Raw genomic sequence first — 27,812 nt, forward strand, 5'->3', positions numbered from 1 at the left:
CGCGAGACTAGAGGAAACCCGCGGGTGCGCGTGAGGGGTCCTTTCCAGGCAGCCTCCGCCCCGTGATCTGCTAAACTCTTGGCACTTGGGTTCCAGCCTTCCAACCGCGGGAGCTCGAGGGGTCGCAAAGGTACGTAACAGTGTAAGTGCGCTCGGCTTTCGTCCTGACCTTTCCTCTCGGCTGGATTCGTACTTCTTTTCCACTTACCAGTGCCCTCGGCTGCCTCCCTTCTTAGGAGAAGTGGTGCTCTAGCAAGCCGAAGGAAGCTCGGATGAGGTCTCCAGTGAGTGCTAAAGCAATTAGTGAAGTAACTTGCACTGATGTGACGTCTGCAGCTCCCAGCGTTGTTGTAAACTGCGTATTTTAATTTATCACCTCAAGTAAACGAACCGTTCCCGTAGTCAGGTCAACGGCTATAAAGATTCTGAACGGGTTTACCCGGATTCCTGCTACCAAGGATGGGAGTGGTTTTGTGATCTTTATTTAGTAGAAGGAGTGTGGGAGGACACATTTCTCTATCCTTTTTGGAGATGCAGTGCTCCAGAGGGCTTTCTAACTAAGAAGGGACCTGGCTATTCATCTGGTCATTCATCCCCTTCAATTTATTGGGAGGAAACTGAAGCCCATAAATCAGAGTGAGTGATTTTACCCATGGCGACAGGTGGTAGAAATAAAGCTAGAGCCCAAGTCTGCTAACTTCTACTCAAGAGCTCTGCATTGCATATCTGTTTTTGTGCTAGAAACATGGGCTCGAGTCCTCGAATAAGTTGATCGATTCCAAAAGCAGGTAATATCGAAGGCCCTCATTCACGCCATCTTATTTAATCTTCACAATCCCAAAGTTATTGTTGTTTGTATTTTCTAGATGAAGTTTGGGAGGTTCAGAGAGTTTATGTAAAATTTCTGGTAGGTAGCAGAGCCAGGATTTGGACGTAAATCTGTCTCACTGCTTACCACGCTGAAAGTTCCACAAGAGAGGAAGCTAGAAGGGGCCTGGGGAAATGGCTGGAAAGTTGAGACTGACGTTTGTATGGAAAGAAGAGAGGTTTCTCTTTAAAGGTCAAGTCCAATAGTTCACTCTCACTTTATGCATTTTAAGCAGAAACTGGATCGATGACCAGTGAGCATTTAATTTTCAAAGAGGATTTTTGTTGACCTTCCAAGGCCCTTCAACATAAGAATTTTGTAGCACATTATTTAGATAAGGGGTGACAAACTTTTTCTGTATAGGACCAGATAGTAAATAGTTTAGGCTTTACCCACATTGATCTCTCCTATATATTCTTTGTTTTGTTTTGCTCTGCAACTCCTTAAAAATGTAACAAATATTGTTAGCCAGAGGCCCTTGGGTTGTAGTTTGGTAATCCCTGATGAAAATCACACTTTTGACTCTTGACTTTTTTGTTCCCTGTCCTCTCAACAAAATGGTAAGCTCCATCAGGGTAAAAATATTTCTTCTTGTGGTTTACATAGAGGGAAACTAAGTGCATTTATGCCACCATCCACAAATACTAATAGCAAACAAATGTATGACCCTTACTATGTGTCAAGTACTGTTCTAAGTGCTTTATATATATTAATTTAGTTATTCCTCACAATACCCCTGTGAGGTAGGTACTGGAATTAGCTACATCTTATAGATTCATTTTTACAGATGAATTATCTATATCTTAATCCTAAAGCAGAAAAGTTAAGTAATTTGCTTAAGGTCATTCAACTAGGGAGGAGCCAGAATGTAGATTTTGACAGTCTGGTTTTAGAGTCTGTGCTCTTAACCATTAATGATATTGTAATCACGAGCTGTTGGAGCCAGTGCATCTTGTAATTTGCTTAAGGTCATTCAACTAGGGAGGAGCCAGAATGTAGATTTTGACAGTCTGGTTTTAGAGTCTGTGCTCTTAACCATTAATGATATTGTAATCACGAGCTGTTGGAGCCAGTGCATCTTGTTTTTATTACTTGCAAAGTACCTGCAACTTCGTGCATCTTTCCATAGAACTCAGGTCTGCCTTACTGTAGAGTTTCCATGCTCCCCAAATTCTTGAGTCAAGATGTCTATTTCCTAAAGTGTAGAGTAAATGACAGTAAGGATCAAGCCTCCCATAGGGTAGCTTGCTTAGTTCCTCTTGCTCTGGAAATCTCTCCCTGTTTTCTATTAATTATTGATGGCATATATGTTCTTTATTTTTTTTTCAGAAACTACAGAAAAGTCCAAATAAAAATATACTTAAAATTCCACCATGCAGAAATAACTACTATTAACATTTTACTGTGTATTTTTCTGAACATTTTTATGCTTTCGAATATTCGTATATATCTATATAAATATTATGTAGATTTAAAAATAAAACTAGAATTATACTGTACATAAAAATAAAATATTCATTATAAAAATATTTAAGAAGACTGAGAATATAAAATGAAAGTTTCTCTTTATGCCTTATATTTATAGACTCTTAGTTTTATGGACTTGCTTTTTTCTCTCTCGTCATATGGAGTCATTATACATACTCTTGCAGCTTGCTTTTTCATTTAATATTGTGGAAATTTTTTCCATGTTAATATATACATATAATTATGTTTCATTTTTCAAACTGCTGCCACAGTATTCCATGATATGTTTGCAATATAATTTATTTAGCCATTTCCTACTGATGTGCATTTAGATTAGTTCCAGTTTTCCACGAATGCAAATAACACTAGAATGAACATTTTGAGTGTTTCTATGGGCTAGGGTTGATGCATGCTACACAACGTCTTGAATATTTCTATGGATTGAAGACCAATAAGAGCAATTATTGGGCTGAGAAAGTCACAATTTAAGTTTAGATAGATAACAAAAAATTGCCTTCCAAAATGGCCTTAGCAATTTACACTTTTGTCAACTGTATATAGAAGTGCCTAAATAGGTCCATTCTTACTAGAATTATGTATTAACCATACTTTTAATTTTTGCCAACCTGATAAGCCCAAAATGATACCTTATCTTAATTAAAATATTTTTTTATTGTTAGTAAGGTTGAACATTAAAAGTTTTGTTTATGTGATATTTTAATTTCTTCTGTGAGTTGCTCATTTGTTCATTTTTCCTTTTGGTCATGTATCAGGAAGGAGCCTTTCAGTTGCAAATAACAAAATTCAACTCAAATTAGCTTATTAAAAGCAATGTATTGATTCACAGAACTGAAGGGAGGATGGGTTTCAGATATGAATCAATCAGGGCTCTAGTTTATTTTTCTGAAATTCTATGCTCTGACCTTTTTGGGGTCAGCACTATCCTTAGGCTAGCTTTTTTCCTGATTGTAGACTGCTGTAGCTCTCCCAAGCTTCAGGGGGAAAGATTTGTGTTCCAGAATTCCAAGCTGAAGACTTGAACAGCAGACTGACTAGAGCGTTCCTGAATCAATCAGTGGTAATGGCAATACCATGCATGGTTGTTTTAGGCCTTGATTACCTGAACCAGCGATCTGAGCACAGTGAATGAGATTACAGTGATTTGTTTCAACTTGAATTGGACTGGATTCGGTCCCATGTAAACCGCATATAGCAACTACATAATGGAGTGAAATGGATATTGGGATAAAAACCACAGATTCCATTATAGAGTGTTTCTCTTTTTCCTATATAGTTTGTAAAAGCTCTTTGTGGAATATGGGTATTAATCCTTTGTCTACTTTATATATTGCAAATATTTTCTCTGAATCTTTTGTTTGCCTTCTAATTTTTTTAGTATCTTTTGCTGGGTAGATGTTGTAAGTGTGTATCTAATCAGATTCGTTATTCTCCATTATGGCCTCAGGGTTGTGTGCCATATGTTGGAAGCCTTTCCCCATCTAAGATTATAAAAAATATTCTCTGATTTCCTCTTCTAGTATTTTTATATTTAAAAAACGTATATTTGGATTAATTCATCTGGTGACTAATTTATTTTTACTTATGGTGTAAGTTATGGACCTAAATTTTTTTCCAGATGGTTAGCCATTTTCCCAATAAATCTATTGAATAATTCATATTTCTCCCACTTATTTGAAGTGTTATTTTTATTATACACCGAATTCTCATACACATGAGTGCGAATCCTTCTGAACTTGCTATGTTCTGTTCTGTTGACTAATTTATTCCTGTGCCGGAATTGCACGCCTAATTTCTGGTGTTTTATAGAAAGGTTCAATATATATTAGAGCAAGGTCCCCCTTTTTCTTTATCAACGTTTTCTTGACTATTTTAATGAATTTTATTTCATAATGAACTTAAGGAAATTTGTATCTCAGGCTCATGAGGCATCATACGCAGCTTCTGACAACAGTGGTTGCCCATCTCGTAGGCCAGTTTGTGTCCCTGGCCAGAGTTCCTTGACTATCCCTAGGCTGGTGAGCCGGGAGCTTAAATTCCTTCATCTCTTTCCAATCTACATATTTGGAAAAATGTGTTTTTTTCCCCCCTCTTTTTCAAAGCCATAAGGCATCCTCTTTTTTTTTTTTTTACCCAAGAGAAGTTTAACAGGGCTTTATTATATTATCTATAGTATTTGTGTGACAAATTACCCCAAAATTTAGCAGCTTAAAACAAAAATGTATTATACAGTTTCTGGGGGTGACATAAGCTGCGTTGTTCTAACTTAGAGTTTCTCACGAGGTTGTAGTTAGAACATTGGCCAGGGCTGTCGTCTTCGGAAAGCTTGCCTGCGCCAGAAGATCTGCTTCCAAGCTCACTCATGTGGCTCTTGGCAGGAGGCAGCAGTTCCTCACTACGTGGGCCTCTTCATGGGGCTGGCTCAGAGGAGATGTGCCAGCTGCCTTCCTCCAGGGTGAGTGACTTGAGAGAGACCAAGATTGAGTGCCTGTTTGTGTATACTCCTATCACACAATGTATATCAAATATAGCAAACCTTTGAGTCTTTGTCCATTTGACAGATCAAATATTGTATCTCTGTGTGGTTTTGCAACATGAGAGAAATTTGCATTTCTCTTATGAATGAGATTGAACACCTTTTCATGCATCTAAGAGCCATTTGTATTTCCATTTTTGTGAACATTTTTTTCTTACTGATTGTAAGAATTCATTTTTAGGAATGTAGGGAAGTGGTTAATACGTTTTAAACATTGTTTGATATATAAGGTTTTAATATTATTTTTAGACAATATCGAGTTTATAAAAAAGTACCAAGTGCAATACATGAACATTTTTTTTCTTATAGCAGTTAAGTCGCTGAAATTATATAGCACTATCCCTGGATACTTTAATGTGTATTCCCTTCAAATGCAAAAATTCCACAAAATCGTAATACAAATTTCAACATCAGAAAATTAACACTGGTGGCTTCATAATCATGCTCAGCAATCTCTCTACTACTGGGTCCTAGAGGAAGAGCATAAACTCGAGCTAGATGGCTTGGCTTCAGATCCCATCTCTGCCTCTTAGTAGCAATGGATCTTTGAGCATTAACTTAATCCCTGTATGCCTCAATTTTCTCATCTCTTGCAGAGGATGTAATAATCATGCCTACTCCTTAGGTCATTGTGAGGATTAGATGAGTTAATACTTAGAATAGTGATTTGCACACTATGAAAGCTGTGTCAGTGTAGTTACAATAGTCTTAGAGGAAGGATGGTTGGTAATAGATTTCATTTTAGAGTGTTTTATAGTAGTCATGGATGAGGTTACCAGAAATCATAGACTACAATATAAACTACAAATTGTTCCAATAACCCAGGTTATGTTTTTGTTTTCTTCTTAGATTTCAGAATGACTTCCATCCTGACTTACACTTTAAAAAACCTTTCCAGTCCATCAAAAAGGGCCCTCAGATTTTGTAAGTTTAATTTTTTTTAGACATTAAATTTGGATTAATAAGCATCTTACACAGACATTGAATTTAATTGCTTTTTGTAAACTTTATTTTGTCTTCTAGCTGTAAGACCTCTAAGCTGTTCCTCCCAGCTACGAACTGCCCCAGGTACAGTAATTTGTAAAATAAATATTTCTAATTTAAATGTTAGATTCCAGAGCTGTGAATTCTGCATGAAAACCAAAACTAATTTGCTAAATTTCTCCCTTTTATGAGCAACATAAATGTCACTGTTGTCTTCAAATTAAAATACCACGAGGCCAATCAATGATGATATTACATGGTGTAGTGTTGAGCTTAAGAGTGTTGACAGGAGGCTGTTTTCTGGGATTTTGAGCCTGGTGGAGTCATGGAGGCCTCATGAGCCTTGCTGCTCAGTTTGTTTACCCATTATTACAAATACTCTTGAGACTTTCATGGAGTCAAAAGTTAACATTTTAAATCTGCAATTAGTATTAGGCTTCTCTATTAGTAAATATTTTCTCGTCCCATTTACAAGTGGACCCATTCCTGAAATAGGGGTGACTGGGGAACTAGTTAATAAAAGAAGTTTGTCGGTCATTATGAAATGAGAGACTAAGGAAATTTGTTGATTTTATATGGTCATTTATACCCTTGGTAAATCCAACAAATTAGACTTCTTCACTTTTGCAGAACCTGATATAGGCATGTATTGTCAGTGGCCAGTGCTAAAAACACCCTCAAAAAGTTTGTATCATTATTCTCTTTGTCAGATCCTGTACTGACTTCTGTCTTCTGATTTTGATTTCGTTATGGTATTTCTACTTGGATAATAACTTAGTAGAAAACACCTTGCCAGGATTCAGAAGAACTCTACTCCGTTTCAGTTCTACCTCTTTCTGGGCAGTGTAGCCTTGAACTGGTCACTTTACTTCCCTGTGCTTTGTCTAAATAATAATTCTAGTTTCGTTAACCTGACTGAGTCTCATTATTTTAGCAGATACCTAACATTTCCTAGCATGTGTTTAAGTTAGTGCTGTTAAAAATATGAACATCAAAACAATATAAACAGTAGAACTAATAATTCAATTTGTTTGAACCTAGTTACCAAAGTTCATTCTCAGCTTTTGGATAGACTAGTAAACTGAAGTCATTTGTAAGCCAGAGTCAAGGAGCAGCAAAAGCCCTGGTTCTTCCTTATGGCATCCTTTCAACTTCAGCTAATTGGCATTTCTCTCTATGCATCTTTGCTTAGATTCCTAAGGGAGAGAATCTGATTGGCATAGCTTACCACTTATAGGTAGACGACACTAGTTACTGTTTGGCTTCTCAGTGCATTGACTTTTGTTGGTCCATTATCCATCCCGCATCTAATCAGCTTTGGCTATAGGCTTAGGGCCATGGCATGTAGGGCATAAAGAGTTTTATTCTCCGTATATCAGTATTTACTTCTCCTCTTCCTCCTCCCCCTCCTCTCCCATTCCTCTTCCCCATTCCTCCCCTTCCCATTCCACCTCTCCCTCCCATTCCTCCTTCCCCACTTCCCTTCCCTCTGCTCTCCTTCCCCCCCCACCACAAGCATTCACGTTTTATTTTTTTAATTAAAAAATTAGAGGAAGGTTACTCTTTTGATGTTAGACAATAACTGGACAAATTAAGTCAAACAAAATCAAGAAACATTCTAGGTTTTTGCAGAATGGCAGTAGTCATCAACCAAATGGCCTTTATTTCTCCATAGAAAGAAGGATATTAAGCTATGTGAAGAGTAAACAACATCAATTATTGTGGCTTCTAATATTGAGGACAGACTTATGTGTCAGATTGGTTTTTTTCAGTGTCATTGTTAAACACTCAATAAAAAGAAATTTTATTAATGGCATAAATATCATCATCATTAGATATAATCTCTGTATTTACCTTAAATATCATTTGGAAACTCGTAAATGCTAGTCAGTTTCTTAGCCTTTTAAAAATATATATATATATTAAAGTGGTTTGATAAATACTAAATGCAACTTGGCGTTGAATGATGTAATTCTTCTCATAATGTCTATCTTTAAAAATGTAAAAAGTCATCTGATTTGTTATATTTTAACTAATAGTTATTTGAACTTTTTCTTAAAGCCGTCCAGACCAAATCAAAGAAAACCTTAGCTAAAGCCAATGTAAGAAATGTTGTGGTGGTGGATGGTGTTCGCATTCCATTTTTGCTGTCAGGCACTTCGTAAGTATGAAATGATCGTGTTATTTCTCCCCCACTCCCAGCTTTATTGAGGTATTATTGACACATAAAAACTGTAGGTTGTACAATGTGATTTTTTTTAAGAAAGATATGCAACGTGATGTTTTAATATACGTATACATTGTGATTACCACAATCAAATTAATTAACACATCCATCATCCCACATAGTTTATTATCCCTTCTTTTAAGACACTTTCAAAAGTGGTCTTTGTAAATGTAACCTAGTAGGTAATATTGTTGCTAGTGGATTAATATATAGATAACATTTTCATAAAACTAATACAGAATATATCAAGCCAGTGGTGAAATAATATGGCAAATTTGTTTTTCATCCTTTCTCATGAACGAACCTAGTGTAATATGAGATTCAGCCAGCCCTCTTTTGAAAACATGTTGTGGGCCCAGATAGCTAGCTTCCAACAGAGATATTCTTTCCTTGTCTAGAGATGAGGTCATTGTTTCTGTGCCTCCTCAAAAGTTTGAACACTGAGGACGTGGGCCTGTGGGCATTCTGAAGGACCTTAATCTACTGCTTTGTCCTCTAAGAAATGATTGGAATTGGAGTTGATGGGTTGGTCCAAACCCCAGCATAAAACAAACCCAAGTATTTGGAACCAGAATGTTCCTAGACCAGCCTGAAAATTCCCCAGAAGCAGTGTTGTTCTCCCTAGACTTTTCTGCTTCTTTTCTGTCCCCAGTGAGGCCTAGTCTGTCCAAAAGCTAATACTGGACTTCAGCAATTAGGATCAAACTAAATGAAACATTAGTTCTATTCTGTTTCAGTTATTTTGATGTTTATATATTAAGCAGTCACTAACTTAAATACATGCTGGGGAATGTTAGGCATCTGCTAAAAATAATGAGACCTGTCTTTATGTACTGATATAGACAGATCTTGAAGATATGTTAAGTGTAAAAAGCAAGCTGCTGAGCAGTGTGTACAATGCTATCATTTGTGGAAGATACACACACTCGTGTTTGTATACATACATATACAGACGTTAAGTGTTCATTTTTAAACAGATGATTTAGTACCTGGAGAGTACTTTCTTATAGAAGTAATGCTACAAGAAAATGATGAAATTGCATTCACCCTCTTTTCTCAATCTAATTACCCATTTAACAGTGTTTCTGTGTGTAATCTCATTCCTGTACTGACACAGTAGCAGTAAGGGTAAGAATCTGAAGCTTTAGCAGCAGGAAAGGGAGCAGATGGGATACTCTTTGTACTCAGCAGTAGCAGGGTAGGAAAAGAAAGTTCCACCAAGGGAAGAAAGTTCTTGGCTAGGAAGATCATTTTTTTGGAAGGGCTGTTTGTATACTATGTAGGTGTTTATTCCAACTGTTTTACTAGCTTTAAAAAATACACTCAACTAAATCATTTATGTAAACTTTGTTTTTTGGTAATTGGTATTTGCATGAAATTTGATATGAGGTATTTAGCACATTAGTGTAGAATTTGTTTCTTTTGTTTATTGTTATGTTTGAGTTTAATTCAGGATCACGATTGAAAAAAAAGACAAAGTTCATGAGCAGCTTTACGATAGAAGAGAAAAACTTTGAGTAATGTAAGAAATGAGAGTGGGGGAAAAAATAAAAAATTTAAAGCAATATTTATGTCAAGAACAAAAGTGACTAAAGATATTGAGAAAAAATTTATAAAGAAGACAAACGGTTTAGTCATATTATTGATGTTATAATTGAGGTGACAAAAAAAAATCATCTGTAATAGAAGATCATTTTCTAGGTGGAAAAGATCCTTTTCTTTTCAATTTAAAGAAACTTCACTTTCAACCCGAGTGATTTTTGGAAAACCGGGTTCTACTTAGAGATGGAGAGCATGTGGGAAACACCCCTAGGAATGGACTCCAGCAATGGGATGTGGAAGTTATCAGTCACCCTGAAAGAGAGAGGTATATATGGTAGAGAGGGGTATATAGGAACATGAGAATAAAGATTATAAATAAAAACATTTTTGGATTTTTATGTCTTAATTTTTAGGAACTTAAAGAATGAATCTTTTTATTCAACCCAGTGATTAAGTCTTAGAATTAAAAATAAATGGAATTTATTTGTGATATTTAAATAGGGTTTATACCTAAATCTTGGTTTTCAGTAAAAGGAACCAGGGCTCCCTAGAATAATGACTAGTTCTGGGCCAGAGAAAATACAAGATAAGCCTAGAGTATCTTATTGTGCCAGAAAGTAAAGAAGTGCTTGAAAAAGAAAAAAAAGATGGATACAGGATGGATGCATGTCAGAAGGACACCAGACCAGCCTGAAATAGCTTCCAATGACCAAAGCTCGAAGAATTTGATTAATAAAATAAATTGCGATAGTATTACCTTATAATCCAAAGGATAAAATAAATATCCTGAGTTCAATCTAATATAAATATTGAATAAATCAATGAGAGGAAATGACACACATTCCTTACAGAATTTCAACTAATAAATATAGAAGGAATGAGAAATAAATAAATCACCCGTTGGAATACCACAGTAATAATTGGTGCAAGCAAGATCTATGAATGAATGCTAAAATTAGTGAGCAATAAATGTTAAGAAAAAAGATATTAGATAGCCTCCGCTTCTTTTCCCCAAAATATTTATTAATTACTGTGATGATTTTAACATATGTCTACAAATTCTTTGTTATTTCTTTCTCTAGGAAATGAAGCTTAATTCTCCTTTCCTTGAGTGAGGGCCTGACTAGTGACTCACTCCTAACAAGTTAAGAAAGAGAAAAATAGTAGAGAAAACTGGCAGAGACTACTTTAGCCAAATGATCAAGTTAACATCACCAGTAACAAGTCATGTTGATATTATGTATGCCCTGATATGAAGCAATGGGAAGAGCACTTTACCTTTCTGATATTCTTTCAACAAATCCATAATCCTAGTAGTCAAGTGTCAAGGTCACGCAAGTCATGGAAAGATCAAGGAACTGTCACAGATCAGAGAAAATGAAGAAGGCAATGACAACAAAATGCATGTATTAGATTCTGGAACAGAACAGTAAAAAGTGTTAGTGGAAAAACTGGTGAGACCCAGATAAAGTTAGTAGCTTAGTGAATGTACTATGCCAATGTTAATTTCTTAGGTTTGACAGGTTCGTGATTACATAAGATTTTGGCATTCGAGGAAGTAGAGTAAAGGGTATACAGGAATTCTGTTCTATATTTCCAGTTCTTTTGTAAATCTCAAATTACTTCAAAAGAAAATTTCTTAATGACCTTCATGTCCTTTTAGGCATTGCAAAATAAAATTTTTTATGTACATTAATACACATTGAAAGAATGAGGAAAGTAAATAAGTCACCATTAGAACTCCATAGTGGTTGGTTGGTGGTTGGTTAGCAGTTGTTGGTGGTATTTTTTCGAAGGAGAACTCAAAAGGTGGGGTTTCGTTGTAGAGAATATTTAGCAAGTGTCATGCTGAACAGTGTGATACTGGGCAAAATTTTGCTTGATTCTTAACCAACTAAGTCTGAGTTAAGGCTTGCCAGACTTTAAAGGATGACAAATCGCAAAAGTTGCAGTATTTCTTCATCTGAAATGATGGACTGACTACCTTAGTAAAGTTAAATGAATTGGTAACCGCATATGTTAGATAATCTCTTTAGGTATTTCAAATAGAATGCAAGAAGTTTTTTAAGGAAAGCTAATAGGCTTTGGGTTTAAATGATCAATTTTCTTTCCCCAGATATAAAGACCTGATGGCACATGATTTGGCTAGAGCAGCACTGTCGTGAGTAAATGCGGTTTCATTAAAGCACTTTTCTCCAGTTTTTACACTTGATATAGCATATTTAGTAAATATCCATATCTGGGATATATTAACTTTTATGTGTTGAGAAAATACTTATTTGGCTTTTAAAAGGTTCATTTATTCTTGATTTTTAGCTATATGTGCTATACAGATTCATGCACCTTGTGGATGTAAGGCATCATCTCATTCATTTTCCATTACTGCTTTGCCTTTGTGTCTTCAGCCAGCCACAAGTCTTTCCTAATTTGAAAAAAACCCTTCAGTTGACCTTTCTGCCCACCTGTTCTATTTCTTCTTTCTGCCAGGCTTTAAGAATGAACGAAAGCAGCACTTGCTTCTCTTTTCTTACTATTCCATCTCTTGTCCTTAATCTCATAATTGTTTCCATTCCTATTGCTCTACAGTAACTACACTTTGGAAACTTATTTTAATAGTAAATACTTGGTGATCACTTAATGCACCAAACTTTTCTCAGTCTCCAGTCTGCTGGAGCCAGCCGGCTGAGATCGAATAGCACCTGAAAGAGGGGGGTGAAGCCTAAGGGGAAAAAGAGAAGACAGAAGAGATCTTTCCGGGATGGCATACAGTCAGAGCTGCAGCCCCGAGTTTATTTAGCATAGCCTATTTATGTGATTATTGAATACCATAATCAATCACTACGTTACCATAGCAAAGCACACCATACATATCTATAACAATGCTTGTCAATTACATATGATCATACATAGCCCTGTTTCCAAGGTTGTAAAACATTCTGTTACCTTAAAAGGTGAGTTTACAAGATTTACCAAGGTAACTCAACTTCTTTCCTAGAACCATTGTTTACGCAAACCCAGTAGCCATTGTTATGGCTTCTAGCTACGTGACTTCTTCAGTGCCTCATAATGGCTTCCTCATATTGCACACAATAAAATAAACAGATTTAAAGTATATAGTTTGATGAGTTTTGACAAATGTGTATACCTGCGTTCCTGTTTTTGCTATGGTCCCATTAGTATTTGAGTACTTTCTTATTTTCAGCACAGAATAGATCAGTGAGGTTCACTTTGTACTTTCCCTGCATTAAACCCGATCTCATTTTTTAAAAAGCTCTAATTTCTTTAATGGAGAATGCCATTTAGAAACCAAGTCTGAGTTCAGAGGGTGCTCATTTCTGCTGGAATGTTATTGCTCCTAGTTTCTATCAGTGGAAAGAACTAGGAAAATATGTATATTACCTAATCATGTATTTATACTGATATTTCAAGTTTAAATGTAACAAACCTGGGATTTTACTTTACCTCTTTCATTTTTATATTTGTCTTTTCTCTTTTCACCGAAAACTTGGTTCCCACTAACATCACTATGTTTACTCATCTGTTTTATTGGATTCCAAATTATTTATTCTTTCTATATAGCTTCTCATTGCCAATTGAACAATATATGTTGACTTTTTAAATCATTCATTTTTTCTTTGATAAGGTGCCACATGCTTGTCAAATTAAGGAAAAGTTGTTACAGTCTGCTTTTAATTTTAGACTCAATCTTTTTAAAGAAGTGCAGTGTTTTAGGTGGTGATCAGTGGCACTACCTTGCTGTATGAAACATTTCTTTGCTTTGAACTTCTGTTCTCAGGGGTTTGTTACATCGGACCAATGTCCCAAAGGAAGTTATTGATTATATTGTCTTTGGCACAGTTATACAGGAGGTGAAAACAAGCAATGTAGCTAGAGAGGTGAGTAAAACGAACTTTATATTGCTTAAAGAGATTGTTAGGAGACCATTTGAATTTCAACTAATAGAATTTAGTCTTCGAAAGCTATTAAATTCCATTAAGTAAAGTTATATTTGACTTATGTGATTTTTATAACTTGAATAATGTTATTTAATATTTAAAAGAATTGTACTGTAAATCAAATGATGTACACTATATTCTACTAGTATATCTTTATACTGTACAAAAATCAAATCAGTTATTTGAGCTGGTGCGAGAAATGTTAATTTGTCTCTTGTTAGGAAAATAGAGCTTGTGGCAGAGTGTGGCTGATGTGACTTTGAGTAACGTTAGAGCCTGGCTTCTAATTAACTTCAAGTTTCAACATTTTGCGAAGAATTTATTCGTAACATGGTTTTTGTTGGACACGGCCTTGCTTATTTGTTCCTATTCACTAAATGACACGTAGAGCAGGTTTTTTTTAAAACTTATTGCATAGGAGTTTACTTTTACCCTAGTTGGCATAACTCCAGGTAGTGTTTATTGGGTAACCAAGATAATAAGAGCCTTTGAAATTTATATGACACATCCTACAAGTATATCATGTTGAATAGTCCAAACACATCTTCTGAGCTTTGTTTGAATTAGAAAGTGATTATTTGCATAAAGTTGGCTCCAAAGCACATTTCAGCGTGCTCAGCATTTTCTTTTTATTTGTCTATGCCTGCTGTATTATTGTGTTCATTATAGTTGAAACGGCAATAACCTTATTACTGTCAGCCAAGAAAAGGGAAATTGAGAAGAACAGAAGTATTTGTTCTGCCCTACATTTTTACCTGTCAGTAAATATAACTGTCAAAGGCCTGGCATTACTGCAGCCCACAAAAATCAACTACGTTGTCAGGGAGTCATGAAAGAATTAAGAAGAAGAAGAGGATTTTTCCCCCTTCTCTGATTTTTACATTATTTTCTAGACGTTCACTTTTTTAAATGTATATCAAGTTATTCATAATACATTTTAAACTTTTATATTCTGGGGGGAAAAAAGTGACTCCTATAAGAGCACTTAAAGAGTAAATATTAAATCTGTTTCAGTTTTCTCTGTGTTACTGTTCTGTCCCTAACAGTAAAGCTATAATGTTTTTCCCTAAATGTTTTTCTGGAAATTTTACATCCATCTGCAAACCTCAGGTATTAATTGACATGAGGTAGATTTCCTCTTGCTGCCCTATACTGACACCAGTTGCGTTGCACACCAGATAATTTTTTCAGCAGCTGCAGGGAAAGATTGAGTTGAGGGGATATGTAACCTAAAAGCTAACATAACTTCCCACTAGAGAATTTTTGAGGACCTGTGGTCTATATTAACAAAATACGAAATCCTAAAAAGCTTCTGGTGCCGAGTTCCCATGAACCTGACTTTACTGAAGCATATTTCCCTGCTATCCAACTTAATTAAGAGGCACCTTTCCCCTTTTCCTTAGTGTACTATCTAGAGCCTGAGCTTGCTCAAAGCTATTCAGACTTTAAATAGAAAAAGCATGTGGACAAGGCTCGTCGGCAACCACTTCTATTTAAGGCTCCATCAGTCCTGAAAATCATTTGGGGCCAAGGGTATAACACATGCTAGAAAGGATTAGCTGACATGACCTAAGTGTCCTTTACACTTGCCCCACTGGGGAGCTTTCCCCTGCTCCCTGAAGACTTGCCTCTCTCTTTTGCATTGGTTTACATGGAGAGGCTGACGTGCAGTTGGCAGGGGGTAGTTTTCAGCAAAGTGGGTTGGATACTTAGCATCAAGCCCACCTAGAAAGACCAGAATAAGGTCATATTACATGTACACTGCTGTAATACATTGATATTTCTATAGATTATGGTAAGTAGTATACAGATAGTGTAAGTATAAAGGAAAAAATCAGTTAAGAAACAGCGAAGCTCTTTAGACTTTCAAAACATATTTACCAAATATAGGAGACCTTGTATTCTGAGGATAATTAAATAGTTTCAGAAAGAGGCCACTAAAAATAAATTTCCTTAATGGAAACCAGAATTTCATAGTAAACAGTGGGGAGTTGAGTGTGTTATTTTTACAGCGAAACCTTAATATTATAAAAATAAGCATTTTATTGTTGCACCTATGCATTAATTCTTTACGTAAATAGTGGAATCAGGCATTTTTAGTTTATTTGCAGCCTAATTTAGTAATATAGTAAAATAATAGATATTCTCATTTCATGTTTAACTTTACGGTGGCATTATAATAGAGGCCATTCTTGCAAGATTAACAGAGCGTCTCAGTTTTTCTCGAGCCCCCCCTCCCCCCGGATTATTCTTTTGAAGCGCCTATCGTGTCATCATCCTGGCCAGTTTTCTCTTCTCCAGTTGTTCATTGGTCAAATCTTTATTTGTCAGTGGCTCAGGCAGTTTTTTAAAGTTTCTTTCATATACTTGAACTCCTACATATTTGGCAAGTTTTCCTGTGAGACTTTATATTGGATCTACAAAGTGCTGTCTAAAGTATCAGACAGTCAGTGGGAGAGACTGACTGGCAGTGAGAGGAGAGACGAGCATTACGTGGGCAGGGACGTGAGTGGGAACTCTGCGAGTGGTCAGTTCTTTAGAAATTATTTTCATGTTTGAGACTTTCGCTACTCAGCTTTTTAACTGCAGGAACACAGATCATGAGGACCCCACTCTATATAGATATATTTCATCATTTCATCAACTATATTTAACAAGTGTACTTTAAGTTTATTTGAAAATTTAAACACATTAAAACCAAATTATATATTGATATCCTTAAAAGCTCTAGTAAAGCATTGCTAAGGTATTAGGTGAGATAGAAGAATGTTGTAGCCTTGTGTACCACACTAGAAACTGGCTACCAAGAATTTTGCAGAGTGCTTGTTAATTAATGGCTAGAGGAAAAATGAATAAGTCATTTCTGTGATGGGCTTGATTTTATTTTAAATATTGCTCTGTAGAATATTAAACTTCAACCCTTTCCTGATTCACCACACAAAGAAGTAGTGCCCAAAGCATCATTCACTTGTAGCATGATCATTTCATTCACTGTTTCCGGAAGGCTTCCCTTGGAGCTGGCTTCTCTGACAAGACTCCTGCTCACACTGTCACCATGGCTTGCATCTCTTCCAATCAAGCCATGACCACAGGTATGTTCTTCTAAAAAGCGGAAGGTACATGGTAATTCTCTTTTGTCTTTTAACAGAAGTAAATGATAAACACAGGTCTCTGAATTTGTGTTTTTTAAAAGATAAGGTAACATTTAAAATTTTTGATTTTTGACAGTAGGTCTCAACTTTTTTCTTACTCCATGCCTGAAGGACACAATGATCATGTAGTTTCTCCATCAGTTATGTGGATGGCTACAGCAGGGATTATTGGAGGAGTGTGTTTCTTGAAGGGTGCTTCTGAATTTGAGGCATGAGTAGTTTATAACCTGCTAAGTTTTAAAGTTAGGTGGTTCTAATATGATATTCTCCCCCAGAGATTGTGGCCTTCCTCCCTCCACCATCACCGTAGTGATAAATCACTGCTTTTAGATGGTACAGCTCTTTCTTCTACTTTCTCCTGGCATCTAGGCATTCTTTATAATTAGTTACAAATTCTCCTAATAAACTAGCAAAATTGGGGGATATTTTGTAGCACCACCCTTATTGTGAAAAGACAGGAAATCTGAAAGGTATAGTAACCATGTATTCTCTTAGTAACATTCTGGCCAGGTCAGGCAGTCTACCCATGGGTGGCAGAGAAGGAAGCCAGAGGCAGTGATTGTGGCAATTCACCACTCTAAATAGCATGTGACTATTTCCAGTTAGAGCAACAAAATACTTAACAATGGCTGTAAAGGGGGACTGGGGCTGCCTTATGTCACAAAAGCCAGAATTTCTTGGGCATGTAGTAGAAATTGAAATTCCCTTTACAGTAAAAATATATGAAAACTAAAGTTCAGAGCATATAAAACATGCTGAAAATTCTGGTTTAGAATATGATTTGAGAGTTGGTTCAGTGGATATTTCCAGAGGTTGATTTCCATATGGCCTGAATGAAACTTGTTTTTCTTTAGTGCATTGAATGTATTTTTAGTCATTTAAAAAATTATCTTAATCCCTTTGAAAAGATAAAAACCTTAATTATAGATGTTGTACAGTGCCTATAACTATCATACAACTATTAAATCAAGAAGCTTAAATTTAATCAGTCGTCTGTTGATTTCTTCAAAAGATATTCATGTATGTATGCCCTATGCCCTATAGCTGTTGGCTTGATTGCTGCTGGCCAGTCTGATGTGGTTGTGGCAGGTGGTGTAGAGTTAATGTCCGACATCCCTATTCGTCATTCAAGGAAAATGAGGAGAATGATGCTTGATCTCAATAAGGCCAAGACTCTGGGTCAGCGACTATCTTTAATTTCTAAGTTCAGATTGGATTTCCTAGCACCTGAGGTAAGATTTGTGAATTCTTACATGAAGACTTGTGTTCCCCAAGCAGCCTACTGCAGAGATTTTAGAGTTAGGTGAAACAGCATAATTTCATTTATGCTCTGAGAGTTAATTATTTGGCCAAGTTGAAAAAAAAAAAGATAGTGGTTAGGAAATTTGAATTCGTAAGCCCTCTTTAGAGATGCCCTGCTTATATATAGCTTCCCTCCTCTTGGTCTTGACGGATCATAGATTTTAACTTTCCCCAATAACCCTCGTGTGACATTACACCTGTTAACAGTGTCCCTGATTCTATACGTCTTCTTTCCCAGCTCATTTCAGTGTCCGAGTTCTCTACCAATGAGACCATGGGCCACTCTGCTGACCGACTGGCTGCTGCCTTTTCTGTGTCTCGACTGGAACAGGATGAGTATGCGCTGCGCTCACACAGCCTGGCCAAGAAGGCACAGGATGAAGGACTCCTTTCTGATATTGTACCCTTCAAAGTACCAGGTAAAACAGTTTACTCCCTTTGTAAAGAGGACTGCTTCCTGATATTCGCTAGGGTGTCTGAACTTCTCCTGAAACTCCAAGAACCCCAGATGACTTTTTGTGAACATGTTGGCCTTGTTTCCAAAATACTCAGCCTTTATTGTTAAACATGGACTCAGGTTTTAATTTATGTTGTAACAATAGGTAAACATTTTAAAGAGAGAAGTTTTTTCTTAATTCATTTATTTTATTTTTCAATTAGAGTTGACATTCAGAATTATTTTATGCCAATTCCAGGTGTACAGCATAATGATTAAACATTTATATAATTTATGAAGTGATTTCCCCAATAAATCTAGTATCCACCTGGCACTGTACACAGTTATTAATATTATTGACTGTATTCTATATGCTGTATTTTACATCCTGTGAAGAGAGTTTTCGTAATAAGAGTCCTTTTACATCTTTCTGATATAGTTTAGTTCTTATGTAGGTGCCTATTTTTTAAATTCTTCATTCATATGATTTCTGTATGGAATAGCCAAATGTGAATGAGTATCTTAAGAAAATAGGGTGTCCTTTTTTTTGTTAAATCAGATTTTTTTCCAGATGTCTTAAGACCTTAGTTTAAAATTTGATAATATCTTGATAACAATAAAAGGCTTCCTTTTTAGGTAATAGGTATGGTTTTCATTTCATTTGTTCTTGTAATTTTTAAAGCATATTTCTCTAGAGATGATATAATGCTTTATAGTTCCTTAGAGTTAAAAAGTTCATATGTTTTTATAGGAAAAGATACAGTTACCAAAGATAATGGCATTCGTCCTTCTTCCCTGGAGCAGATGGCCAAACTGAAACCTGCATTCATCAAGCCCTATGGCACAGTGACAGCTGCAAATTCTTCTTTCCTGGTAACTGATGTGTGCTATATGTGTGTTTACTAGTGATTTTTATATTCGCGTAGTCTTAATAGAAAAGCTAAAGTAGGTCTGTTCGTATTATGAATAGAAGCTTAAGAATATAGTTATTCATTATAAAGATAATGTTAAAAGAGAATCATAATTTTTAAGGCCTTAGAAATCACCTGATCCAGCCATCATTCAGATACAAAAAGCTGTTCTCTTCAGTTACTTAATCAGTCAAAAAACTGATTGTCTATCCTAGGCACTAGAGATAAAAAGAACAGATGATTGTAATATTGGGAGAAAGCGCTGCGATGGCTGTAAGCATAGGCTGTTGGAGAAGATGCATAGATGGGGGGGGGGGTCAGAGAGACTTCTCAGAAGAGGTTAACACTTGAGCAGCAGATCTTGAGGGAAGAGTATAAGCCAATTCAAGAAATGCATAAAAAGCATTCTAGGCAAAGGGAACAGCAAATGCAAAATCAAAGAGGAATGAGAGCAAGGGCCTGTTTGCAGTAAAGCTTGGTTGGAGCATAGGATATGAATTGGGGAGTCATAAAAGATGTAGGAAGTAAGCAGAAAGAGTGATAAGATAACTCTTTTAGCTCTGAGTGTTAGAAAATGTTGTTTTATACTGACCCTGAAATTATTCTCCTGTCAGAGAATAAATATACCCTCGTTTTTATTTTACTTATTTGCAGGTAGCTTCATATTCTTCCTTGTTTTTTTTTTGGCTCCTCCTCAAGTAAATGTCCCTATTAATTCTGCTTCTGCTTGTAAGATGTGATTTCCCCTCTCCTACCACCTTGAGTGTAATCTTCTGGATGTAGTCCATCTAGTCAGTATTTCTTTTACAATATAACTCCCCTACCTGGATGTAAAGTCTAGAAACATAGGCAAATGTTTGTGACATATTTGACCTTGGTAAGCGACTATTTAATACTTGCTCTTGGTTTAGGGGAAGGGTGCCTAGAATAGTTCCAACAGGATGATCCACCACCTCGTTAAGCCTGAGTGGCGAAGGACTGGTTAGATGATTATTTCCAAAAACAGATTGGTTGATAGGGCCATGTGAAATGGGCTACACTCTTGCCAGATGTAAACCACCTTGATTATTTCTGGAGTATGCTAACGGTGCAGATTTATCAAAAGCCAGAAACGCAAATGATCAGAGGCAATACACACAGATATCTGGGTTTTTGGAAAAGTGTTAATGCACCACATTTGTTGCAGTTTTACACGGTGGCGCATTGAACATATTAATGTAACGTCCATAAACCATTTGTAATGTAGAGTCAACTGTTTCCAGACTTTATGGCCACCCTATTGGTGGTGCCTACATAGTCTCTTCAGGGTTACTGAGTTATAAAAAATGATATAATGTGGTAGAAATTGTTTTGATTTTGCAAACTCTACAGAGTACTTTCCTTTTCTTTGGAATTTTGGATTTTTTTTTTTTTCTCAGCTCTTTTGAAGTCATAGTAAAGGGCTCTTTCAGTGGTACCTCTTTGTCCCACAACTTCTCAGTAATTAGCTGGAAAAGAGCACATTGGATGTGTCTAAAGAAGGAAGACTGTGATTCTGATGTTCTCAGTTGCCTACCTGTGTCTCTTCTCCCATCGGTTTACTTGCTATGGAATTTATAAGTAGAAGAAAATCACCCAAAAGCCACCAGCAGGAAGCAGCTAAGAAACAGTCCAGAAAATAAAAAAATAAATTAGTAAATCAGATTGTTTTAAGTCATAAAATTCTTCATGTTCTGTGCCAAAACCAAAACCAAAACCAACCAAACAAAAAAAAAACAACCTTTTCTTTAGATTTATTATGAATTTATATTTCTCATTTTTTTATTATTTATTTATTTATTTTTAGGCAAGGCAACCGTTGGTTGACCTCACAGATTACAAGGATCTTGTCAGCTTACAAAGCCTTATTTTTTATTTTTTATGCTGACAGCACCTGGTCTTCCTAAGTGGTCTCCCATCCAAGTACTAACCAGGCCCAACCCTGCTTGCTTCCAAGATCGGATGTGATTGGGCTTGTTCAGGGTGGCATGGCCGTAGACTGAATTTATATTTCTAAAGTTACCTATTTGTCCATTTGGTAATTATGGTACTTTTTGAACATCCTGCAAAAATCGGTCAAACACTGTATGTAGTGTGTGTGTGTGTGTGTGTTTGAATTGTGACTTAATGATAGAAAAATTGAAAAGGTTTTGCTATGTAGAATCACCATATAAGTGTAATTAGTTGGCAGATTGAGGACCAAGACATAGAAGAAGGTGGCTGTGGAAAGACCTACAACAGGCTCAAGAACTTAACATTATTGTTCTGGTTAACATTTCAGACTGATGGTGCATCTGCAATGCTGATTATGGCAGAGGAAAAAGCTCTGGCCATGGGTTATAAGCCAAAGGCGTATTTGAGGTAAGGCAAATGTTTGATTAAACTGCCTCTGGTTTCTTTATTTTAATACTGGAGCTAACCCCTCTATTTTTTTACCTAGGGATTTTTTGTATGTGTCTCAAGATCCAAAAGATCAGCTTTTACTCGGGTAAGTAGCATATATATCGTTGGATTATAATCAGAAATATTTGGTTATCCACATTTATTACACAGATTTTAAAGCACATTGAGCCCTGAATTTATAATTATTTTAAAAAATAATCACAATCCTTTATGTCGGTATATCAGAATAGCCTTTTGTGAAAGCCTCTTCATTTTAGACTGCCTCTTCGCTCACAAGGCTTTATGCTCACTGGCCTCCATTATGTCCTTCACATGAGCCATGCCATATCCTTTGCTTTGCCCTTTGAAGTCTTTGTCCTTTTAGCTCTTCACTTTATTCGTTTGTCCTACTCTTTCATTGTTTATTTGTTCATTATCTGTTTCCCTGACTCTAGAATATAAACTGCATAAGGGCAGAGGCCATTTCTATTCAGTTCACTATTGTATTCTCAACACTTAATTAACATTTGTACAGTAGAATGAGTGAACGAGTCGAGGACATTCTGATACCTATATAGAATTCATTTTGGGGAATATGAAAGTGCTCTTAGGTTAAAATTTAAAGTGTTAACATATTACTTTTTCTTTTCAGACCAACATACGCTACTCCAAAAGTTTTAGAAAAGGCAGGATTAACAATGAATGATATTGATGTTTTTGAATTTCATGAAGCTTTCTCAGTAAGTCATTTTAAAGACAAATATTAAATAACTATAATCACAAAAAAATGTCCATGTTTGTGGGGGAGAGCAAGGCATAGTTTATAATATGAATGAAACGAAAAGTGGAGCTTTATATTTGAAGTACTGATGCTGCTGGCAGGGCATAACAGGAAAGAATCCAGGGCTACATGTACAATGTTGAAAAACATACTTTTTGAGGCTCTTAGAAACCTTTCAAAAATACTGAATTGTTTCTTTAAAAATTTTTCAGTGAAAACTAATTTAAAGATTTGCTGAGCTTTGGACTTAGATAAACATCCATAAAAGAAAGCCTCGGGAGACATTAATAACAAGGTCCTTATTGAATTATTCTTCCTTCTAGGGTCAGATTTTGGCTAATTTTAAAGCCATGGATTCTGACTGGTTTTCACAAAACTACATGGGTAGAAAAACCAAGGTAAGTTTCTGATTAAAAATATGCTTGGATTTCCAAAAAACACTTTAATACTTGGAGCTTAGTTACCTGCTAGTAAAAATATGAAGGGGAAAGTTTCTCATATGAAGAAGTTTGTGTTTCATTACATATATCTGCTTCTTAGTTGCAAAATAGTTCCTGGAAATTCTTTTAAAAATACAGCAAAATTTTAGGTTTTCTTTTTTTCTTCCCAGTCCAATGTTAGATGAAAAATAAATAGACCCTTGGTTTTTAAAAATTGACCTAGGATTTTTCTTTTGCAATAAAATAATTTGTGATGTGTCTTATTATTTCCCTCCCACTCTATTACCTCCTATTACTAAGGGCCTGGCCTGATTCTTATTTCAAGTAAACTCATCTTTGTATTTGTATCTGTTTTTGTGGGAGCCAGATTGGATCACCTCCTCTGGAGAAGTTTAACAAGTGGGGTGGATCTCTGTCCCTGGGACACCCATTTGGAGCCACTGGTTGCCGGTTGGTCATAACAGCTGCCAACAGACTACAGAAGGAAGGAGGCCAATACGCTTTAGTGGCTGCCTGTGCAGCTGGAGGACAGGTGTGTCACAACAGCTTTGTGGGAGCTTCATAGGAAAGTCATTTTCTTGGAAACAAAACAAGCTCATCCAAGAATGTTTGATTTAGTTTAGTTTGAAATATTCTTAGAGCAATATTTCTGATGATAAGCAACCAGGCAAAAAAGCAGCCTATTTTTGTGGGGGGCAGAGGGTACAATTTTAATTCTGATATTACTTTGGAAGGAAGTTGCTATTTAAATCCAAGTAATTTTTTTCTTAAAATAATATTACCTTTTTTTTGTTTATAAAAGTAGTATTGTACTCATTATGGAAATTATGGACAGTACAAAAGTATATAGAAAAAAATTAGATCAACTTTAATCTCCTCACCAGTAAATCATTATTCACATTTTCATTTATTTTTCTATAATAAAATATTATTCATTCATCTAGTCACCATGAGACTTCTCTATAAATTCTCTCTAAGAGGTAAACTGCCTTTCTTCAGAAATGAACTGTACCTTAATTGGAGAATTAACTTACCTCTCACCGCTGTTTAGCTGGGGGAAATTATATTATTCTACAGATTTTTTTCTTCTTGCTTCACTTGTGGTACAGCAACTTCCTACCTACCACAGCATTTTACTCTGGGAATGAAATCCTAAAAAAAGGCTGGCTGTAATCTTTTTTTTTTTTTAACCCTCATGGAAACAGATTTGATTTTCCCTCAGTTTACAGCAACTTTCTGTTGCTGATCAAGAGAATAATCAAGATATGTAAAAGTATAAATATGTTACAGTTAAAAGCCTTTATTTATGACTTTTCCTCAGAACCTTTGAAGAAACAAGGAGTCATTTATAGTTTAGAACATTTTAGACTTCGTGATCGAAAGCATTTTTTAATCTGTGTAACTTTTTTTATAGAAAACTATGTTCAACTAAGACTGGAGCCCTTCCTCATATTTCTATACCAGGTTTAAACAAAGAAAACAGCTAGTGCCTAGCATTGTGTGTAGTGCATAGTCCACATAGATTAATGTCCTTTGTTTTTGAGTGTTTGTTCCGTAATTTTTCATTGAGCACATAGCGTCTAAGTAACATAATACTAGATGCCTTCGTGGATAAACAAAGAGTAATACCCAGTACCTTTCTTCTAGTGAGCAGAGAGATGATGCATCTTAGACACTAGATTAAACTTGTTTCATAAGGAGCCAAAAATGAGTAATACAAACATGATTAGATAAGAGTAAGAATCCATCATCGTGGATCTAGAGCAGGTTTTCTCACCTTTGGCACTATTAACATTTTGGGTCAGATAATTCTTTGTTGTGGGGATTTGTGTTCTGGGTTGTAGGATGTTTAACCTGGTTTCTGCCTGCTAGATACCAGTAGGAACACCCGTCTTCCCATATATGCACAGCTGGGACAACCAAAAATCTCCAGACATTGCCAAATGTCCTCTGAGGAGTGTGGGAGGCAAAATACCTGTAGTTGAGAATCACTGCTGTAGAGCAATCAAAAAGATTTGGAACATGAAACCAGTGTATTTTAAATAGAGCTAGAGAAGGAGATTTCTGCCTTATTATGGGCCCTTTTAGGATATCTCAAAGTCAAACTTTCCCATTTCTGTTCTTTGTTGTTTTCTTGAACCTGTGTGAAGTATCTAACAGTTTGTTTTGAGATAATAGTTGCTTATTAAATATATATGGGGATTTAATTGAACCTAGAAGCAGGGAGATTAGTTAGGCTTTTAACTGGTTTGATGGCAGTCCAAAAGATAGAATGATCGTGATTATCAGATAGGATTTAGCCTCACAAAATCATAAATTTCTATGGTTGGTTTCAGCTGGGGAGATCACTAGTACAGAGCACTGTGCATAGTGCTGAAGAAGGGATTTCCTGCTTTCTTGCCTTTGCGAGCCCTCAGATCGTCTTTACCTGAGTAGAATAGCGAAGAAGAGCCAGTGGCTTTGGAATCATCTAGACCTGGTTTTAAATTCTGGCCCTGTGACTTAATAGCTTTGTGGATTTGGATGAGTAGCTTAACCTTTCAAAGCCTCATCTAGAAATTTACTGTTACTGGCAGTCACTGTATTATGTTTACTTTTGTACAGCTAAAAAAGCCCCCTGTGGCTTCTCATTTTAGTAGCAAGCACGAAGAATCAGATTCTACTAGACAGACTCTGAGGTATATATGTGTACATGTGTACATGTTTGTACAGAAATGTGTGGGTGTATATATGTTGTATGCTATCTAATTTAACTCACAAAAACACCAAGTAAGCACCATGAGCCCCATTTTATAGAAGAAATTGAGGTTCAGAATGGCTAATAATTTTCCCAAGATCACACAGTGTTTGAATGGCAGAGCCAGGATCAAACTCTAAAGTCTACTTTTTCCATTATTCTCTACTGCCTTTGTGTTGGCTGAATTCATCACCTTTCATTGCTCTAATTGAATTTATTTTTCCTTTACAGGGCCATGCTATGATAGTGGAAGCTTATCCAAAATAGATCAAGAAGAGGTGACCCGGAGTTTCTGTGCAATACTCCTAATTAGCAATGCCATTTCAATGCATTACTAAATGGCATCTATAGTTCCTAGCTCCTCTTAGGAAAACAAAATTTGTGGCATTCTGTTAAATACTTTGAAATAATCATTGCCAGTGGTCTGAGCTTTCTGTTCTATTAGTCGCGGCTTACTGCTTCTTCAGAGATTTCTTAGTCGCCAGAATCTCACACAGTGATACATTTAAATATTCATTTTTGGTCTCTATTTTCATTAAAGACTAAATGAGTGGTTGCAATTTGAGAAAGAGGTTAGTTGAGATTTGGAATCATAATTGTAACATTTGCAAAATTATACTTGGTCCTATTTGTTATAAAATGCAAATCAGTGTGCCTTAATTAACTTAATTATGGAAAGATAATTCAGAATCTAAATGTCACTGAAAACTTATAGTAAATATTTAGATACATTGGTTACCCTTAATAAAGTGGAGAAATATTGGAGAACTGTATGCCTTATTTTTTGATGCAAAAGGTGGTTCTCTTGGCTTGGGGCAAATTTTGCCTTTGAGTCCTCATTTGTAACTTCTAACCATTTTAGTCAACCACGAGGCTGCTAGGAACATAAAAGAAGGTTCTGCTTTAAAATAATACCTTTTTTTCCCCCCACTGCTTGCTTGAAGTAAATTTATTTCACTTTTTTGAGATGCTTCTGTTTGCCAGGATTTAAATGAAATATAAGGAAATTTAAAAATTTCAATTAACATACTAAAATTCCTTTCAGTTTTTTGGCAGCCAAACTGCACTAAATAACATGTAGGCTATAGTGCTTTGAAGAAGCAAAAGTCTAAATAATGGCCATTTATGTGAATATTGCTTATTAGGTTGATGAAAGTTATTGGCTATCAGAATCATTCTCTAGTTCAAGAACAGATTGAGCGAGGAAATAAGTGCTGACCTCTTAAAAGTGCGCTCGAGAGTTTCAGCATCATCTCCCCATGATTTCACTGGTATTTTCAACATAATGTTAGTATTTAATACTGAAAACCATTCTATTTACATACATATCACAAAAATCAACTCTAGATAAGTTAAATATAAAAGGTTAAAAAACTTAAAATTTAGAAAAAAATATCACCGAGACCTTTGGAGAGAAAAAGGGGGGTGGGATTTCTTAAGACATTTAAAGTACTATCAAAAACATGTACAAATTTGCCTATATTGAAGTAAAAATTCTATATGACGGAGTGAAAGACAAGCCACAAATGGGGCAAAGATAAGGCTGTATCTTATAAAGGGCATGTATATATGTTTATATATCTTACAAAGATATATATGATAGAGATATATCACAAAAGATCCTGGATATATACAGAATTTGTATAAATCAATAGGAAGAAAGATAATTCAGTGAAAAATGGCAAAAGATAGGTATTTTTTTTGTTTCGAAAATATGCAAATGGAGAATAAACATGAAAAGTTGCTCATTAGTAATCCAGAAAAAACAAATTAAGATATAATGAGATATTTTATATCTACCGGACTGATAAAAATGAATAAGACTAAAAATACCAACTGTCGGTGATGATGTGGAACAATGGGAACTTTTATACACTGCTGGTAAGAATGCAGATTGATAAAACACTTGGGAAAAGGATAGTATTCTATGTTTGAATATGACGAATGGTCTGTAACCCAGCATTTCCACTCTTAGGTATATTTCCTAAAGAAACATGCCCGTGAGTAGCAGGAGTTATGTGTAAGAGTATTGATAACATTGCTCTTTAATAGCAA

General features: G+C 35.7%; 1 protein-coding gene and 1 pseudogene across 3 annotated transcripts; one reads left to right on the plus strand and one right to left on the minus strand.

The window, feature by feature from the left end:
- On the plus strand, positions 1-26,522 carry HADHB (hydroxyacyl-CoA dehydrogenase trifunctional multienzyme complex subunit beta). Of its 3 annotated transcripts, none has more exons than XM_016135136.2 (16): positions 1-130; positions 5,739-5,813; positions 5,913-5,957; positions 7,935-8,034; positions 11,759-11,803; positions 13,439-13,538; positions 16,603-16,690; positions 17,795-17,982; positions 18,291-18,471; positions 19,240-19,361; positions 21,699-21,778; positions 21,858-21,905; positions 22,452-22,539; positions 22,904-22,978; positions 23,388-23,552; positions 25,989-26,522. In XM_016135136.2, the coding sequence occupies exons 2-16, from the start codon at positions 5,747-5,749 to the stop codon at positions 26,022-26,024; spliced, it is 1,428 nt and encodes a 475-aa protein (XP_015990622.1). In that variant the 5' UTR covers positions 1-130; positions 5,739-5,746; the 3' UTR covers positions 26,025-26,522. The 3 variants fall into 3 exon arrangements, with proteins under 3 accessions (XP_015990622.1, XP_036079959.1, XP_015990624.1); XM_016135138.2 differs by lacking the exon at positions 1-130 and adding an exon at positions 3,326-3,413 and having other exon boundaries at positions 25,989-26,024; XM_036224066.1 differs by lacking the exon at positions 23,388-23,552.
- LOC118605935 lies at positions 21,300-21,417 on the minus strand (annotated as a pseudogene).
- Positions 26,523-27,812: the final 1,290 nt, after the last annotated feature.

Source organism: Rousettus aegyptiacus, unplaced genomic scaffold (assembly GCF_014176215.1).
Source record: "Rousettus aegyptiacus isolate mRouAeg1 unplaced genomic scaffold, mRouAeg1.p scaffold_m13_p_7, whole genome shotgun sequence".
NCBI classification, from domain to species: Eukaryota; Metazoa; Chordata; class Mammalia; order Chiroptera; family Pteropodidae; genus Rousettus; species Rousettus aegyptiacus.